The sequence below is a fragment of the Blennius ocellaris genome (assembly GCF_963422515.1).
Source record: "Blennius ocellaris genome assembly, chromosome: 4".
Taxonomy (NCBI): domain Eukaryota; kingdom Metazoa; phylum Chordata; class Actinopteri; order Blenniiformes; family Blenniidae; genus Blennius; species Blennius ocellaris.
In genome coordinates, this window is record NC_137653.1 from 22,196,555 (window position 1) to 22,216,202 (window position 19,648).

The 19,648-nt window shown below is 40.3% G+C and overlaps 1 protein-coding gene across 1 annotated transcript in view; it reads right to left on the minus strand.

Annotated features, from left to right (window-relative positions):
* itpr1b (inositol 1,4,5-trisphosphate receptor, type 1b) overlaps nt 1-19,648 on the minus strand; it is a 99,345-nt gene that overhangs the window by 72,654 nt on the left and 7,043 nt on the right. The window contains exons 4-16 of the mRNA XM_080495657.1: nt 9,124-9,239; nt 8,936-9,022; nt 7,948-8,106; nt 6,020-6,118; nt 5,830-5,913; nt 5,578-5,724; nt 4,415-4,510; nt 4,199-4,243; nt 3,470-3,624; nt 806-905; nt 547-707; nt 276-417; nt 29-187 (exon numbers count right to left, since the gene is read on the minus strand). Of these exons, the coding sequence (XP_080351783.1) occupies nt 29-187; nt 276-417; nt 547-707; nt 806-905; nt 3,470-3,624; nt 4,199-4,243; nt 4,415-4,510; nt 5,578-5,724; nt 5,830-5,913; nt 6,020-6,118; nt 7,948-8,106; nt 8,936-9,022; nt 9,124-9,239 (1,550 nt within the window). The remainder of the gene's footprint in view (nt 1-28; nt 188-275; nt 418-546; nt 708-805; nt 906-3,469; nt 3,625-4,198; nt 4,244-4,414; nt 4,511-5,577; nt 5,725-5,829; nt 5,914-6,019; nt 6,119-7,947; nt 8,107-8,935; nt 9,023-9,123; nt 9,240-19,648) is intronic.

Below are 19,648 nucleotides of genomic sequence, written 5' to 3' on the forward strand. Positions count from 1 at the left end.
CAGAGTGGGGTTATAGTGTGCAAAATACTTGATTTTTCCTGTAATCCTGCTGGGAATGGCGCAGCACTCTGTAGCAGAGTCTGCAAATGTGTCTGAACGGTGCGTGGCGCTGGTCTCCGAGCTCCTCCAGTCGCAGCATCGGACCATCGCCACTGTCTGTGAAGGGGGCTTGAAGGAGTTTGAAGATCTGCAACACAGAGTTTTCTTAACTGGAAATCTTGCTAAAAATGACATTTTAAAACCAAAACATCAACTGCATGTTAGTGAAAGCCTACCTGTTTGAGGATGTTCTGCTCTCTCATGAGTTTCTGCCTTTCTCTGTTCGGTTTGTTTACCATAATCTCCAAAACATCCTGTCCACTGTTGGGAATGTCGACTACAAAGAAAACTAGGTCTTCCAGGAGCTTCGTCACGAACCTGGAGAGAGAAGACAGGAGGGCAACAATCAATATTTTTACAAAACTTTGTTTGAGGGATTTAAGAAAAAAAAAAGATTTTCATGTAATTGAAATGGAATCGATTCATGACATGGAATTAAATGCAGACCTCCTTTCATTCTGTGTGATTGTGCCCTTTTCCAGCTTGCCAGCAATGGACGCCAACACTTTACTTGCATCATTGGCAAAGTCCAAATCACGCACTTCAGCAGGCGGCACAGGGACAATGGCAAAGGCTTCCTTATCTTCTTTCACTCCTGATGTTCCAATCTTTCAAAGAAATGAAAAAAAAAATAAAAAAATCCAACAACAATAAGAAATTGTTGAGAACATTAGCAATGCCACACATCAAATAAATGCCTACTCACCCTTAACATAACCGGTTTCTCCTCCTCTTTGTCGATAGGGTTGTTGGTGCTGTGAACCCATGTGTTGGTGCACAAGTGTTTTAGCCTGACATAAGAGCTCCTACAAAGAGAGAAACAAATAACAGAGAAAATGGTCACAAGGCAAGGTGTTGTAGGGCTCTTAGGTGTCTATTTGGTATCCACAGGTAACAAGGTTCCATTCTTCCTGCCATTGTGGCTCTAAAACTGCTTTAGATTAAACTACAATGACTTTTTTTTTTTTTTTTTTAACCACATTTCCCCCCATTTTTAAATAAGTTTCAACGTGTTTTAGGGCCTTTTACACCTAGACTGAGTTTGTCTTATTGTGTGCTTGACACTCAAGTCAGGATTGTACTACTTCAGCGTGACTCTCACCAAGAGCTCGACTTTCGTATGGAACATAGTTCATAATCTGAAGTGTCAGAGACCATAAATCAGGATCTCTATGAAAGCGTGCCATAAAAATAAACAAGTACGGGCTTTATTGCACGTTGTACTGTAATAAATGTGTGAATGATAAATAATTTTTTCAAAGCGTGTTTCTTTCCGTCAGACATAACAGGTGCGTGTAAACAAGCAGTACAGGTCTCCGGCTGAGCGTGCGACGCGATTACAGATTATCCTGTCGTGACCCTCGTCTTCACCGTAAAGCACTAAGCCTTTACACGTAGTAAAGTCTGAGCCAGCTACGTCCTTCATTCTCAAATCATCCCTCCCTCCACGTGTGGGTGTGTGAGTCAGTGTGTTTGTGTAGCTCGTCAGGCCTCCAGCACCGACAGTGGCCATATTCTTGGCAGGCATTATGTAACAGCCTACTGGAGCTAACAGGCTTACCTTTGTGTACCGGTTCTCGCAGGGAGTCATTAGTCCCCTGGCTAAGGTTTGAGGGACAGGGTTATTTCAGGATGGGGTGGGCAGTGCAAGCCCGCACCCTGCAGACACACACCTGACGATGTGACACAATAGAGGCTTTTCTGCAAGGTGGAGAAGCTCTATTCTTATCTGATGTGCTTTGACAAGAAGTTATACCACAGGAATTTTAGAAGGAAGCGTTGTCTCCCATACAATGCTGTCAACAGGAACAGAGGGCCAAAAAAAGGAATAATTGAAAAGGAATGACATGAATAAATTGCACGCACAGGTTAGCCAGCAAATCTTTGTAAATGCTTGCAATATTGCTTCACGATTTGTGAAAAAAAAAAAAGAAAGACTAATGTTCTCTCACACAGTAAAGATTAATATTGTAATGTTGCAAGTAGTTTTTTCTAGATACGTTTGTTTGAGTGATGCAGTGAAACAGTGGTTTGCACCATCCTGTGAAAGCAACATAACTCAAGTTTGAATATGTTTCATATTGAAGTTTGAACGTTTTTCCCGAGGCTGTTCTACTGGATACTCCAGCTTCCTGCCCATTTGTTACGGTGAATATACTATAATTGTCCACGTGAGGAGCCGTGCCTATCCCAGCTGGATGAAGCAGGTGACATTTATCATACTTTCAGTTCTGTACTCGTGTCTTTTTTGAACAATTAGAGAAATATTAAATTACCGAGAACAGACCTTCTCTCTGCTGTAAATGGAGCCACGTACATGTCAGTGGTAAATAATTCTAGCAGGAAAATATTAAGGGAGAAAAACCCAATATCAACATGATAGATTTTGAAATAGTGTGATTTCTGGCAAAACTTCATAGGGAGGCGATAATGTAGAACACTCAAACAAGTGTCATGTTTCAGAATAGAATAGAATAGTTGGTGCCGCATTGGTTTGTGATACCAATCTCATTTCTACTGTAGTATTCAGGAGTTTTCATCAATAAATGTTTAAATGAGGTGACAAATTAGTGAGCAAACCTTTGAACCTGTATAGATGAATAAGTGTTTCTGCCTGTGTGAAGAGTGACATATCTATAGAGCAGTTAAGCCAAAACAGGATAAAGAATATCTGCATGGTATTTTGAAACTAAGAGACTCATCGTGATCCCACTACTTGTGCCTCATTCATTTCCTGTTTCATGTCACACAGGGGCTTTCCTCCTCTTGGCAACTGTCAAACAATGTGAAAGTGAGCAGAGCACGCAGAACAACACGACTTTGTTATTTCTCAGCTCAATAAACAAAATATATATCCCACTGATCTGACCAATGTGGTAATTTTCAACCAAACACCGGGCAAAGACTGGGCACCAGTCCCTGTGACAGCAGACAGCTGGCCATGCAGACATAACAGACCACACGTAACTAAAGTGCTCCCTGCCCACAACTCCATAAACCAAACACACTCATTATCTCAGAAACTCCCTTTCTGCTGATGCTCGAAATTCCCCCCGCAGACGAGTCAAACCAATACTACTGTCACTGTGTTGTTTGGGTTTTGACATCACTGTGACATCACTGTGGTCGTTGGGCTTAAACGTGGTGTAAAGATATTTGTCACTTCCCTTGTTTTGCAGCATTATTATTGTCATGTTCACATAGTTTCCTCTGAAAGGAGTATGGCATCACTTCTGTGCCTTTTTTACTAACACTTCATAGCGGCCCAGGCCTCGTTTGTACGTCAATTACGGGGGTTTCAACACCTTTCCATACCACTGAAATTAATTTCGGAGGCCTTATTCCAAGGTATAGCTGTGTGTATGCATACCTGGGCACCATGGAGTCCCCGCCTCTCAGGGTGGTTGGGTCTAGCTCAAAGATGGAGGAGATATCCATACCATCGGGAACAGGCACCAGAGTGTACATGATTTTCTCCTGTGGAGCTCGCAGGCGGCCTCGGAGAGCTTCGTTATCTGCATCCAGCTGGAGGGATACGGTGTGCAGTGAGAGGGAGCAAACTGGTGACGACACATGGCAGTGGGGATAGTAGACATTTTCACCAAAGTTTCAGTAATAGGGGTGGTGCCGTTTTCAATTTCGTCTACAGGTCCCAGATTAGGGTTCAGCCATTAATCATCTTCAGTGAGTGTCAGGATCGGGGTCATTGGCCCTATGCTGTGACCCACACGCAACGCCAGCGTTTCAGCCTTAAAAAGCAACACCGACACCTAGTGGCAGCTTTCTTTGACACATGCAGCCACATAAATGATGGCAGAGTGACACACAGTGGTGATCAGTGGCATTCAAACGAAAGGTACACCAGGCCGTTAAAGTGACCGGACAATCCATGACAAGACAAAAGCTGATTTTTGAGCCAAGTTGCTGCAACCAAATAAAGATCATAAAGCAGTACCTGGAAATTAAAGGGTGTAAAGTCCACCACCTGGAGCAGGAGGCAAAGATCCGGCAGAGATTTTAACAGAGAGGATCAATAACAGCGAAACCACCAGCTTGACTTTTAAATCACTGCAAGAGAGCAGAGAGCAGGCCGACTCACCGATGACCGCTGTTCAGCATTCTCCTCCTCAAAGTCTGGATGTACCTGGGAAACACATCAAACATCTTTATCAACACGCCCCGACTTCATACATTAACATGATGGAGGCAGATCCATGTCACACAGAGTAAAGTACTTTGCCCTGTGGAGCAGAGATGCAAGGCAGCAACAGTGTGAGACGACAACACGAGTGATGCTGACACACACCTCACCCACCTCGGCAGCCAAATAGCATCCGGTGGCCAAATGTTTAAACCTGAACAGGCTGTTCCAGTAGCCTGCACCTCCTCGACAAGGGTCATGGTGGACCACCTGGGATATGGGGGGGGGGGGGCACAGGGAAGAATAGCAATGAGCCTGCATTACTTGTGTTAATTCGATCATCTTTAATGTATTTAATATGATGTTATTTCAGTTACTCACGATATTGTATATTCACAATGCAATTCAGATTTTTCTCTTCTGAGATCCGATTTATTTGTGTGGTTATTCACAATATAATTTAAGTGCAACTACCATCCGACTTTAGAGGACATGTTTAATGTCACAAATCAAACGCCATAAAAATAAAATTCAGTGAATTATGATCATATCAATGATGTAAACATCGACCGATTTTTACCAACATTTATCTTTCATCTTTCGTGTGTCTTAATTTCCTTTCTTATCAGTATTGGAATATAGTGTGCCATGTTCTTTATTTGTGTTCAAAATTAAAATTTCTCTTCTTATTCTCTCTTATAGAAATTGTTGTTTCGGTGCAGAACATGCACTCAAACATTTCACTACATATTATACTGTGTATAATTATTGTGTGTGATAAATAAAACACTTGACTCAATATGGCAGCTTGAACCAGCAGCAGTCAATCAATGTATGTTGTCAGATTAGTGATGTCGCCTCACTTCAATGATGTAAAAAATCTGATGTAATCCAGGCTGTTCAGACTGAAGTCACAATGAAATAAACTGGACGAGTGTCTGATTTAGGAGATCATGATAGTGGTTTTTCAGATTGTATGAATGAACTAACTTCCTCTTTGCTTGCAGTGTGAATGTAAATTTATATTCCCACTCTGCATTGTTCGTCATTATAATTGTACAGGTATCAACCAATAATGTACTTACGGGCCAATCTCATAATATTTTTGGTCATTTTCAGTGCAAAGGTGCCAATATTTTAATAACTTAACCAAAACGTGATAAAATAGTAGGAAGTACAACCACATCAATCCAAGTGCTGCATAGTATGTGTCTTAAAAAAAAGCATTTTTAGAAAAACAAATGCCGAACATTACATGTTTTAAATTGGTTTTTCAACCGATTTAAAAGACGATGATTATCAAACATTATGAGGTGAATTAGCCTTCATGGACTGACCTCCACTTCCCAGAGTGCTTTGCTGCTGGTGGCAGAAGTAGCAGACTGACGGCCGGTCGTTCGAAGGAAAACATGTTGCTTCTTTCTGTGGTCATCACACGTGAGAAACTTCTCCTGCTCTGCGTGGAACAACCGTACGACGTCACCCTGCAATTACAGACACAAACCAAAATACTTTACTGGACTGGTCACTCTCTTAACCGCGTCCGCTCCAGATTTCGAAGCTTCCCGTTACTTTGTGAGGGCACCCACCCCTTTCAGTATCGTCTCCTTGTTGTCGCTCCATTTCATGAACAGAACAACTTTCCAACTGGTGTTGCAATTCACGGAATTAACCTTTAAAAGAGAACAAACATTCACATGGACAAATGTCAGTGTTTTTGTTCCTGCCGTTTCGTCTCAGTAATGTGTTTAATTGAAGCCCTCAGTATTTTTCATGTACCTCATTGCATCCTGGGTTGTCAACTAACTGGTGGCTGCTGGCATGTAGAGGCTGTCCAGCGTTCACAGGGTTAAGGACGACTTTATCTCCAATCACCACCTGCAGAAATTAAATAAATCCCTGAATTGATAAATATCCAATGAGAGGCAAAATATCTTTCAACATGATAAACCAAGTGAGGGGCTGACTTTCAATGAGAATCCTTACACCATACATACAGAGCTCTATTAGAGGCTATACTCCAGATCAACACTAGATGGAGCTCTTTGTTAAATAAGTAGGTAAATTGCAGGTTTCATATTGAGAGCCAAGTTGAAACGAATCGAAATTACTCCAAGTGAATTTGTGTTTTAGAAGAAACCATTCATCTTTATAGTCAATTTGATACCGGTGACAGCCACACTGGTGTTGAAATAAAATATTATAGGCTATTGCTCTTGTTCATCAGGATAGATTAAAAAAAATCCCCAAATGGATTTAAAAAAAAGAAAAAAGTGCAGAATAACTTTCCAATTCGAGTAGATGCTGACTCAGATCTCACCTCCATTTCTGAAATATGCTACAATTCAGTTCTTCACATACAAAACTATAGATCTAAGTATTCTGCTTCCAGTTCTTCACAAAACTAGGCACGTTCGTAACTCAAAGTCAACAAAAAAAAGTTTAGATAGTTCAAAGACTGATGTGTGAAAAGTCAGGTATCGCCTCAACAAATATGAAGTTGACATAAAAAAAATGTTTTCTTCCCCTAACTGGTCTACATTGTCTACAGTTACATCATTATTAATATGTATTTTTGTAAATATTTGCTGTACAAACATGAGATGTGTCACATTTTTGATTGACAATTATGGAACCCAAAGTAGAAGAATTACACACTGCTGCTGATGTCTGAAGCTTGAGAGGCTGTTACTGTAATGTCATTATGGGCTGCAGAATTAGTGACCCTAAGCCCAGGGTTGGCCAGCAGACGGACACCATTTCACAGAAAGACAAATGGAGAGAATTTAAATAGAAAATACTGCAATTGCAACTTTTGGATAATTAAGTTAGTGAATTAAAAGCTCTCTATTCTTCTGCATCCAGAAATCTGCTGAAAGATCTGAAATCATATCAATCACATCATTTGCCGCAGTTGTTCCTGCTGCTTTTCACATGTTTTCACAAACTGATGGAGGATATGAAAAATTATATAATTATATAAACTCCATTGTACAACAGTTTCAAAATCTGATATTTTGGAAGTGGTTTCCTAATGGCAGAAATGTCTCAGAGGTTTTCTGTACATGGCTCGAGTCACGCTGCCCCACAATAACATTTGATCAATATAAAAAAGATGATTTATTCAACACATATGTATATCTTTTTTTTTTTTTTTTTTTTTTTAAACATTAGTTTGTATTCTGTTAATGTTAATAAAGTACTGTGAGTTTGGATGAAATCTGGAAGTCATCAGATATTCAATTGTTCACTCATTCAATAAAGGGTTAATAGGTGAGCTAGCTATAATATACCTAAAAAAGTAAAGTACACGTCTACAGTGTAAAGTACACCAGGAGGGACTTTGTGCGAATATACTGAGCGAAGCAGGTGAAGAAAATCTCATTCAGAAATCCGTTTTTGAAAACTGCTGCTTAATGCTTGCTTAGGCATTAACATCACCTCCCTGCGAGAGAAACACCTTGTGAACAGAGTTAAAAAAAGATAATTGTCCGTATGTCAGCAGTTCCTTGTGCTTACTAAGCCTCGTCTTCTAAAGGAAAGGCAGATGGCCTGAAATGCTGGACGCATCAAGCGCTTTGATTAATTCTTCATGAAAACAACCTGCATGCGTGTTCACGTGACTTTGTTTCCAAATCCCCTGAAAAGTCTAAAAATACATCCCGAATGCCTCTTGCTGAGCATAATTAACTCCCAGCTCTACCCACACTGTCTCCCAGGGATCTCAGCTTGTAGAAAGGCTGGATGTAGAACCAGGATCCTTCGTTCCCTGCCGAGTCCAGAGTCACTCTCATGGCGTTTTTCTCCAGCAGCGCAGGCAGCCGCTTGTTCACGGTCAGGTATTTATTACTTTTTAAGTGCAGCAACTGTTGGAAAAACAAGGTGAGAATTACATGCTTACAAAGCAACATGATCAATGGCATTAAACAGGTCAGGGGGGAAGCAGCAGAGTTTGGAAGAAAATATATCAAAGCATCAGCCGAGCTGTTTTTGTGGGGTTTAAAAAAAAAAAAAAAAGCTTCACCACTTGGAGTCTTTTTTTAAAGGAGTCTGATCTTGTGTTTTTGAGGGTGGGTGTGTTGACTTTACTGTAATTTTTTGGCAATTTTTCTTGGGTCTCATTTACACGAAAAAGTGAGAACACATCCTTTTTGTATTTTCATTTCATTTACACAGCAATGTTTTGAAAATTATGTCTGTTTACACGGAAACTGCAGAAGCGCTGAAAACGATTTGGCCACTCGTGGCTGTTGGGCTCTATACAGCTTAATTCATTAACACTAAACTTAAACCCAGTGTGACACATGCGCTCAGGAGCAGTGAGTTATGTTTCTATGACCGGTAATCAATCAGGGGAGACACACTGTTGAAATGATGGTTGCTCATAAACCAGGACATGTTTCACGTTATATGTGGTGCTCCCTTGTGCACATCACAGTGCAGGAATGCGTTTCTATTCTGGATTTCAGATGAGTCCACACCTGGGAAAACAACATTCCTGTGCAAAGAGCAAAGCAAAGATAGCAGAGATGAGACTTCAAAGCGAGGTCTTTATCTCACTTGCTTGTACTGGAGCAAATATTGAAAACCGCCTTTTGGATTAAAACAGAATTACAGACAGGATTACCATGTACTGTGATGAATGGTGGTAAACGTATGTTCCGACGACCTCATCCAACTGGGTTATGAACGCACCTGAATGACATTTCCATACTGGATGACGGTTCCCAGCAGCTTGCGGTTTTCCGACTCGTTTTGTTTTTTCTCAAGGTCGGCGGCATGCTGATGCACAACGGACAGAGATGGGAAACGTGTTGCAACAACATTTGCCAATATTCTGCGCGTCACAGCGATGGAGCTTGGTGAAAGTGTGCTCTCCTTACGTGAAGTTTGTTGAGGAGGACGGTGTCGGTGGTGCTGTTTCCTCCGGGTTTTGCCGCCTTCCAGAACTGCTTCTGTGCCGAGTATCTGTTCATGGGACACAGTTTGAAAAGGCAGTCTGGGGAAAGATAGCAAAAAAGAAAAAAGAAAATCATTCAAATGTTGGCTTTTAGCATTAGTGCTGGTCTCAGCTCGCACCTGTTAGTGTGTGAGAAAAACAAACAGATTTAAAACGAGTGTACTTTTAAGCATCTGTGCTTCAGTCAGAATGAGACTTTGGGGTTGAAACAGTAAACAATACATATGTGGATGGAAAAAAAATTCACCTTTTACTCCATTTATGGAACCACATAGAAGATAATGACTTTATATACCAGAGTTTGGATGGGATTACTTCAATAAAATAATGCCACATGCACAAGAAAAACAATTCTGCCTCAATGGCAACAAGTGACTGGATTTCTCTGAAACAAAATGTAATCCAAGTTCTGCATTTATCATTCATATTCCAAATATCTTTGCCATGCAATAACCTGGCGAGGCAATGTCTTTATGAACTTTATACGAAGATAAAAATTACAACAGAATGAAAAAAAAAACCTGAAGTCTTAAAAAGCGTCCAACAAATGAAAAGATGTAAACATCCAAACATGATCATGTTAAAAAAGAGACTGGGGAAAAAAGTAGGCAACAACAAATCAAAGACCGCATTAGTAACACATACAGTGTAGCACAAAACAATGTATTGCTTCAATAAGGAGGAAGCAGCCAAAAGATTTTCCACTTCATTTTAAAAGCGGCCAGAGAAAACTGAAAACATGCTTGTTGGTAGTAACTGGTGCAAAGAAAGTAAATATTCACTTCTGACTCTGAGGAGTAAACTGTGTCCAGTCAAGCTGAGAGTTGTGGCCATTTTCATACGGAGCAGATCAGAGATCTACTGGGTGTGTTTTCAGTCCCGTCAGCCCGGTGCACTGTGTGGTTCTCTCCGTTGGTGTGTCACTGAGCCAACAGCAGCACACACACACCAGGAGAACCACCCTGGTTCTTCTGTTGAGAGGGAGCAGCTCACCAGAGACACTATAGTCAGCTTTAAAATGGACTACATGGCATTTCCGTCATCTGCTTCAGTGGATTTGGAGGTCGAGTTGAATCCGTTTTTTTCCGTCATCCCTGCACATTAGCTCACATGATGCAGTCCAAAATAAGCATAAAAATGCTATCAGAGTCTTACAGATTTTCTTTTGTGACTTTATCCCACTTGAGTCGTAATGTTAGTTTTCAACACTTGTTTTTTTTTTTTTATGAAACGTACAAGAAAAAGCACCTTGGATCAAGGTGATTGGCCAAGAAAAATGTCACCTTGTTGAACCCAGGATCAAAATGTAACCGACTCCCCAACAATGAATGAGATAAAGATTACTGAAAAGTTGCAGAGGAAACTTTTTCACTGCTAGAAATATGCTACATGTGACAATCTTTTCTCACTGGCAACAGCTAAGCTGTGCAGGGTTGCAGGGCAAACTCTACAACGCCATGCAAACTCCACACAGAAAAGCCCGGCCCGTATTTGAACCATGACCTTTGAAATGTAATGTAATCATCTGCTGCAAACGATTGGTTCTCATATTCTAAATACGGAACTAAAAATCAATGAGATAATGCCAACTGAAAGGTTTGAAATTAAGCTTATCCAATAAAAGTGGCTACGTTTCATTATTTGCACCAGAAAATCCATTTAGCGTCCCAATATTCAAGGAATAATAATTGCAATTGATAATGTGTTCAAATGGAGTCAATTGACATTCTTTCTTGAATTAAATTATCTTGAGGCCACAGATGACACAGATTAAGGTCTGCGTTAGACAAGCACATAAAGTGACATTAACTGAGCCAGCTAATATTCATTGGAGCTTTCATAAAAAAAACATGCCCACCATGGTCAGACACGCACACACAAAAACTTTTAAAAACACTGAATAAATGCATCCAACGACACTTTAGCCTACAAGGTCAGCAGACAAAAAGCACACAATACAACAAGGCAGATGAATCTTTTTTTGAATTTCGTTTGAAACTTTGTTCAGCCTGCAGGATTTACTGAGGAACCATCCAGCTCATTGTCATTCAGTTCAATAGCCTTCATTAGTGCCTTTAGAAAGGACAGCTCGCACAACCTGGAAAGCCAATGTCAAAAAGTAGATTGCTTCCATTTATACAACATCTCCTTCAGGAAAGGTTTTGCTCATTACAGCAGGACAATGGTAAAGCAGACCGAGTCAATCACATATGGCTTCACAGTAAAAGAGTCCAGGTAATGAACTGACCCGTCCTGCAGTCCAGACTTTTCACAGATAGAAAATTCTGAAATATTTTGAAAGTAAATCTCCATTTAAAGAGGTCAGAGCCCAAACATTTACAGGCTGTTAGTACAAAAAGAAGGGCTGCTACATGGAGGTAAACATGGTTCTGTTCCACTTTTTAAAGATGCTAGTAGAACTCTTCAGAGCAGCTGACCTGATTGAATGTCCTCTGAGATGCCTGCTGGCTGGATAATTGAGACTCTACTGTACACAGACAAAATGGAAGAAGCTTTTACTTCGGACATATAACATATTGTATATCTTCTACTGTGTGGGAAAAAAACCAACTACTAATGCCTCATTAGAGGCACAAAGTACTGCAGTATTAGTTTTAATATTTTGCACATCGTCCCAACATTTGTGGAACAGGGGACCTGAGGAGCGAACTGGGTTAAAAAAATTGCCTCTCTGGCCCTCTCTGTCGGAAATGCAGCCAAAGAAAGAGTGTCTAGGGATTAACTGTCATTGAGCACTGGGTGGAGGAAGGAGGACAACCAGAAAAGAGGTCAAGGACCATTGAAGAAAATGGGGCACTGGGAGAACATGTGTCTTACTGGGACGAGGCTTCAGATCGAAAAATAAACTGGTGACGTGAATCATATGGGCGGATAGACTTTTGGCAGGTTGTATAGTTACAGTAAAAGGTTTGATGAAAAAGAAACAGATGGGTGGGTACCAACATATTAAAATTACGTTTATTCAGTTTAGAAATCCACATTATTTTTGGTCATTTCAATACTGAAATAGCTGTGGACTGTGAGAGAAGTCTACAAAAACATCAGGTCCATTTATATCCATATGGGAAACTTTCCAACATATGATTTGGTCAGTTCATATCGAATTGAACACATTTCCAGCATGGAGTGGAAAATGAATGGCCATGGTGTGTGCAGCATTGACAAAAAGTGCACGCAAACAGGAAACAACAGGTTTACATGTCATTAGATTTTGTGCATAAGGATGTCATACTTTTCCTGATTACTTGAATAAACTCCTAGCTCCGAATATTCAATATTGATCAGATTAATAGCTTGCATGTATACAATATGCTCTAATTCAGGGGCGTCAAACACAATCCAGTTCAGGAGCCACGTGCAGCCGAATTTCATCTGGGGTCAGATCGGTGAAAAAGTTGCAAAATAACCTTCACATTTAAACTTGAAAGTTTTTCTTTAATGTTGCGTGATGAAAATGCCTATATTTCCTCAAAACCAAACACAACAGAAAGCTACTACGATCAAAATATAAAGTAAATTTTAATGAAACCTTCTGGTTAAAAAAAAATCCAAAAAAAGCCTCCTATCGCTGTTGCATTATACATGGTTTAACAAACTCACCCTGACAGCATCGCCTTGAGTCTAGTTTGATAGCAATGAGGCAGCCATCTTTCATGGCAGCATCTCCAATATCTCAGCTTTGGTCTCAGTGTTGTGTTTGTCTGCTACGCTTCAGAAATTTGATTTAATCAAAAAAAATCAAAAAAAAAAAAATCAATGTTTTATCTGAAGTTTTGCTCGGCTTTGGTGAGCCGATTGGAGCCTCTCGCGGTCTGGTTTTGGCCTTTATGTTTCACACCCCTGCTGTAACTAGTAAACTATCTAAACCCGAATAAAATGTTTCAAAACAGCAACACAGAGGAACATCATGCCGACCTGCTGCGACAACACAAAGCAGAAGTTACATTACTGTGCACAGGAATCCTGCCCACAAGGGGGAAAAGAGAAACTGAGACACAAAGTAACTGCCATGTGATAACTTTGGAAGTGGGAACACAAAAAAATTCATCAAAGCAGTCAAATAAAGTGAGATTTATCAAAAAGTGAAGACGCTGAGAAAAAAAACAAAAAACTGTTGTCACAGCCTATTGGCAGGAGTACATTCAAGCCGTTACAGCTGGTTATGGGCTTTCACCACATCTTTGAATATGATTTGAATAGCGGAGTTAAACACAAAACAGTGAAGTCAACTGTACGCGACTGCAGCTCGCAGGCCTCTGCATGCATCAGCAAGGCTGGCAGTAAAAGCACAACATAAGTATAAAACATATCAAGAACTTCTCAGTAAAATCATTGAGTCATATGTAGGTAGATTACAGATTATCCAACTGATCTTAAACAAAGTAAAAACGTTGGATGGCCAGTGGAGTCATGGTTAACACTGGGTATCTTAGTTTTGATTCAAGTAGTGTGATGAGGATGGCTTGATGAAATAAAAATATATAATTTGAGAATTCTAATGCATGTTTAAGGCCCTGATTACATGACAGTTTCAAGTGAAAAAGCAAGGATCAACAGCAGTTATTTCAAATGAGAAGAAAGATTTTGTTGTTATTCAATAGCTCAGGTAATCACATAAGAACCAAAGTCTGTTGTGGTGTAGGAAAACACAATAGCTGCATCTAATTCAAATATTCAGCTGTGTAAATCTGTAAATCTCCACTTTGAGCATGCATGTCTCATGTCAGGGCATCGTCTCTACTGTGCAAATACATGAACGGTGCCCCACGGAGGGCAGTTGAAGTCTGTTCCAACTGTGACTGTTGCAGTTTGAGCAACACAGAGCAGAGCTTCCCACAGAGCGGAGATGAAAACCACACCGCGGAACTCTTCATCGCAGGAGTGTGCAGTCATGACTCATTCACTTCACAATGTAAAGCGAAATCTCTTTTTTTTTCTACCACAATTTGTTCAACCCAACACTCCTCCACTGATGCATACCTTCAATTTGCTCACTGTGTTGATGGCGTGTGGTGCGACTAGGAACTTAAGGCCATGTTTACACGTACCCAGGTTTTTACAAAAAACTGATAGTTCCCCAGTTACGTTAAAACAAAAAGTCTTCAGTGACACGTACCTGCCGATACACCTGGTTCAGAGACAAAACTTGTAGGGGGCAGAGTAGCAAGAAGCATGAAGATGTGATAGCCAATCAGAATCCTTGAAAAAAACATCACGTCATGAATTGTGCCGCAAATATCCTCCCACCCAACTTTAGATGCAACCGGAGACACAGAGTTTATCCAGATCTCCATTATGGCCGGAGTTTTCAGGAGTTCAGGAGTTTTCAGGAATCATTGTTTGATTTGCGGTGAGTCGTCGCTGCGTTTATGTGTAAATGTGCGGCGAAATATCAGTTTTTTTTAAATACCCAGGTAGATGTAAGCGTGACCAGAGTTACACTGTGAAGAAGTGATTTCTGCACCACCGGACTCAAATTTGCTGAATCGTGTCTACATCTCCACTGGTCAGGTTCAGATCACGCTGCAGGAAGACGTCGTGCACGCCATGTCCTGTTGAACAGAATTCAGAAATTCGAGAAAAATCAATGTGTATATACTTCAGAAAGACGCCGCCGCCTTGCTTCTGCGATCCAATCAGACGTGTATCAGTGCAAATACTTCCAAAAGCATCCACCCGCGAGGAGAATTATGAAGAGCAACTTAATAAAAATATCCATGTCATGCAACTAGTATTCACTTTAAAAAGAATTTAAAGAAAAAGTAATTTTAGAGGTTTTTTTTTTCTTTTCTTTAAATAATATCAGGTTAACGCAACCATGTATCTTCAGTTACCCAAAACCAAATAATACATTTTTGGACACTAGTTTATATCTGAAAATTTACAAAAGCGACCAGAAAGAAAAGTCTGTACAACAGCCATCCAATTGCAGATTGACCCGTGTTTCATAGATTTGTACTGAAGTACTGGGTCCCTTCAACAACACAGTAATATTTAGGAACCCTTGAAAGATAATGAAAGCTGTCACTCATATTTTATATTGATAAAATCTGACAAAATTCAGAAACCCTGAATATAGCTTCAGTCATTAGTTTAAGGTGCACATGCAGACATGAACAATGAAAACAAGCTTCAAATCGGTCATTGTGGGACTGTGAACATGTGGCACGTTTGCAAAAATAGCCAGTATAAACTATATATGGGCGTAATTTGAGATGGAGTTCAACACATGGGCCTCTAAAAGCGGGACGAAACTATTTTTTTGGTTGGTTTTTTTTTTTGCTTGTTTTTCACACAGCTGCAACAACAATAGATTTGCATGCGGTCTTCACACAAAGCAAAGCGTGTTGCGTTTCAGACACGTAGCCAGGAGCTAATTTGTGCTTACATTTAAGCTGTCAGGGTGCAGTCTGTTATTAAATAGCAGGTTCCTGTGAGGGGCTTTGAGCTTAACTCTGGCTGGCATTCTGCCTAAAACACACCACTTATTCAGAGAGCTACGAACAGTGACAACACCACCACGACCACATGCTGCAGATATCGTACCGCCACACAACAGCACCGAGACTTCCTCGACTGGAGGAGTTCAGGCTAAAAATAATCGTTTACTGGTTGGGAAACTGCTCACCCAGGGTCATTAAATAAAGTAGCATCTGCCATTTCTTTCTTGGTACACTGGCCATATTTTACAATTGCATTAGACCGACATGCTATAAATAGGATTTATGCCTATATTTTACATAAGTTTCTCAGGAGCAGAGCACATGGAGTCCTCAGCGGCACCGACATAAATCGACGACGTTGGACGGCTGTCAGAAAGGACTTTCATTTAGAGTCACTCTCTCTTTTTGGACCTTCAGCCAAATGGCAACTGGCCATGAATGATTTTATCTTGCAAACTACTGATTCAGACAACAAGTCTATGTTTTGTACTCAAATGAGTACAAAAAGAAAATGTTCAATTTCACTCCATTTTGCTTTTTTGTTGGAAGTCATTTTTAGTGTCAGTGGCTCCGAGCACCGTTGTCATGCAAACGGAGAAACTCCTCTGTAGGAGTGCAGTGGGGGGCCTCAATGAATGGAGTTATCATGTGTGGGTTTCCTCCAGGTGCTCTGGTTTCCTCCCGTAGCGCAAAAACAAGTGTCTGAGGTTGGCTGGCAGCTCTGAATTAGCCATGTAGGAATGGGTGTGTGGTTTGATGGGCTGCCTCTCAGTTTGCCTCGTACCCCACTGGGATTGACTGCAGTCCCCGCTACCCTGAACTGGAAAAAGTGGTGTAGAAAGGAGATAGATGGATCTAAAACACGTTGATCCATTCTCTTTGGTGCAATGGTGGTGTGAAAGGATTATAAAAACACTCTTGTGTGCACCATCTCTTTCCCTGGTTATATATATATATATATATATATATATATAGTCACTCAAGAATGACCTATGGGAGCAACCGTTGTGATGTAACAGGGAGACATTAAATGGGGTCTTGCAAGGTGTCTCATGCATTAAAAGTGCCAATTTAATAATGGAGGGAACACTGGAAATGGAAATCACGTTGGCAGCGACATAACTTCACATTTATTAATTTACTTAAGACTTCCCTCCGAGGCTGCCAAAACATTTAGACTTATTTTAACTCCCGCTATGAAGCAGGCAATTTGAAAATGTACTCAAGAGGCGTACGCGTTAAACTGCGTGACCTTCGGTCAGTTGTTCACCTCTGTTGTGACGAATGACCAGCGTTGAGAGGAACACGTTACAAAAGTAACAGTTAGAATAATTTATTACCATTTGATGTATGCATTAATAAAACATGTTACTTTTAAAATGTTGGTAATTATTCTTGTTACAATCTAAATAATGCAGGTTACTATGCACTTGAACACAATTAGTTTTTTTTTTTTTTTTAAGAATTTAAAAAACACCACAACACCGAGAAAAAATAAAATAAAATCAATCCACGTGCAAGAGTCATTTCTTGCTGCTAGAATTCACTAGGAGACATGGATTCTCCATTAGTGAGGTGGACAAATTCCCATTTTGATTTGATTTGAAGTTTATTTCGAACATGTAAAAAAAACACACAAAAAACATAAAAAAAATAGAACATCCAATTCCATAAACAATATAAAAGGGTCAACACCATATGTGCCCGCGTCTTTCACATGCATGAAAAGGAGTGGGAAGAAGACGTGCTTATTTAATCCTACCCCTTCACATCATTGCCGTCATCCATAGCGTCATCACTTTCAATGCATTAAATCCGACAATATATTATACTATCAACAGTTAAGACACACCTTTCACTCAAACAGCACTACTGTATAAACAAACAATCCTCATGTCATCAACAAGCAGTGCACCTCGCCAGGATCAACTGTTTACATCTCTTTTTGAACTGGCACACATTTGACAATCGTTTAGTCTCCACAGTTTATTCCATAATCTTATGCCACATTTTGTGACACAAAATCTTTTAAGGGTGATGCAGACTTGCTGTGTGACGACCGCGCAGGAACCATCTGCAAATTGCAAACCGCTGCAACAGTGAAGACAGATTTACTACAAAAAACATCTAAAAACATCACTGGTATTCACTGCAGTGTTGCCAAAATCACCGCAGTCTTCACTTATCTTCCAATGGTCAGACTACAACACTTGGTTTGATATCATAAAAGCGTTTACCATTTTAAATAATTATTTATTCGTCATAAAATTCTATAACTTCACTCTAACGCACTATAGACCAATGCAACTCTACTTGGTTTGACAAAAAATACTTTTTCATAAATGAGATATTCTGGTTTAATTTAGTCAATAACAAATGCAACGTTGAAAAAAAAGTGGCCTGTTTTTATTTTCTCCCATTTGTCAGGACCGAAGGTGTCAGCCTGAACAGTTAATTGGTATATTGTCGAGTTCTGATTCTTAGGCATCTCCATTTTTCTTTTGCATGATCGCGTCAAATGCGTCCTGCCGTGTGAACGCGCCCAAATTTTCGGGCCCCAGAGCACATGCGCAGAAGACCACGTGAAATCACGCCGTTATTTACGCATGGCACACCGGTCAGCACCAGGGTTGCCAGATATGACTCACTGCTTTCATCCCGAACGTAAAACCCACACACCTCAATAAAAACCAGCCCAAAAATTTCAGCCAGTGCAGGAATCATGCTAAAACCATAAAACTATGTGTAAAAATGAACATGCCATAAACACACAATTACACGAAACAAACAAAGTTAAAAGGTAAGAGAGTTTGCCTCCACAATTGGGGGATACCCGCCATATCTGGCAACACTGGGCAGCCCGTGTAGATCCATTTTCAAGTGGTTGTTAAATACGAGCCGACAAAATCTAGACAACATGATGAGGGAAAGAAGGAGAATACGGTAAAATGGAGCACGGCTTTTAACATTTTGACTTTGATGGCACTTCTCTTGAGGTACATAATACACAGGAAAAATGGCAGGTCTAGTACCTTTTGATTGTTGGTACTGCATCAGTTATGTCCACATGTCACCTTTGTTCTGTGAGCTTGAAGTACAAGAGGATGAAATAATAGAAAGAAACATAAAAGAGAGTGTGCTTTGTCATGTCATAAGCCTATACAGTAGCTTACATTGTAGTGGCTACAGCGCTGTTGTGGTGTAAACTTTCAATATTTGCAGCCAACAGTCATTATGCTACATCACCTCCACTGAATCTATGATCAGCTGAAATCAACTATATTTCAGCGATTTGGAATGACTAGTCATATTTCAACGATTATTTTGGTGTTAGTAACTCAAAAGTAATATAAAGGTAGCGCAACATATTACAATTCAGAGACAGTGAGACTGTACAATAACTAATTATACTCAAATGACAGCAACTAATATACAATATATTACATTTTTGAAGTAATTTGCCCAACTCTGCTAATGACAGAGCTACAATTTGCACAGAACAATACAAATGCTCAGCTAAACTTTTGTATTTCTCTTCCCTGCCTTTGCCGGATGAAGCCACACTCCGTGGCACCAGGTGATCGTGACAACAGCCTTTTTCCCAGCACATAATCATCCAGGGTGAGCATTAGCATATCAACATGGTTTCAGAAGCACAAAAGAGACTTTGTGAAATGGCCTTCGCAGCTTCCTGCTTTTAACAGTTTAGCACTATTTGGTGGGAGTACAAGGTCACAGCATGGCCATGTGGCTTGAAATGTGGAGATTGTACCAGAGAAGGAGCACAACAGAAGCAGCGTGGCTGAAACCAAGGCTGAGTCGTTAGAGCACCTTGTTAGTAAATGATTTGGGTTCAATCTGAAGACAAGAGCGGGATTGTATTGTGACGCTGCCACTCTGCACCTTCTAAAATATTGCTCAGTCAAGTTCGAAAAGGAGGAGAAAATGTACATATATCTTCCTTCAAGTCACAAATCACTTAAC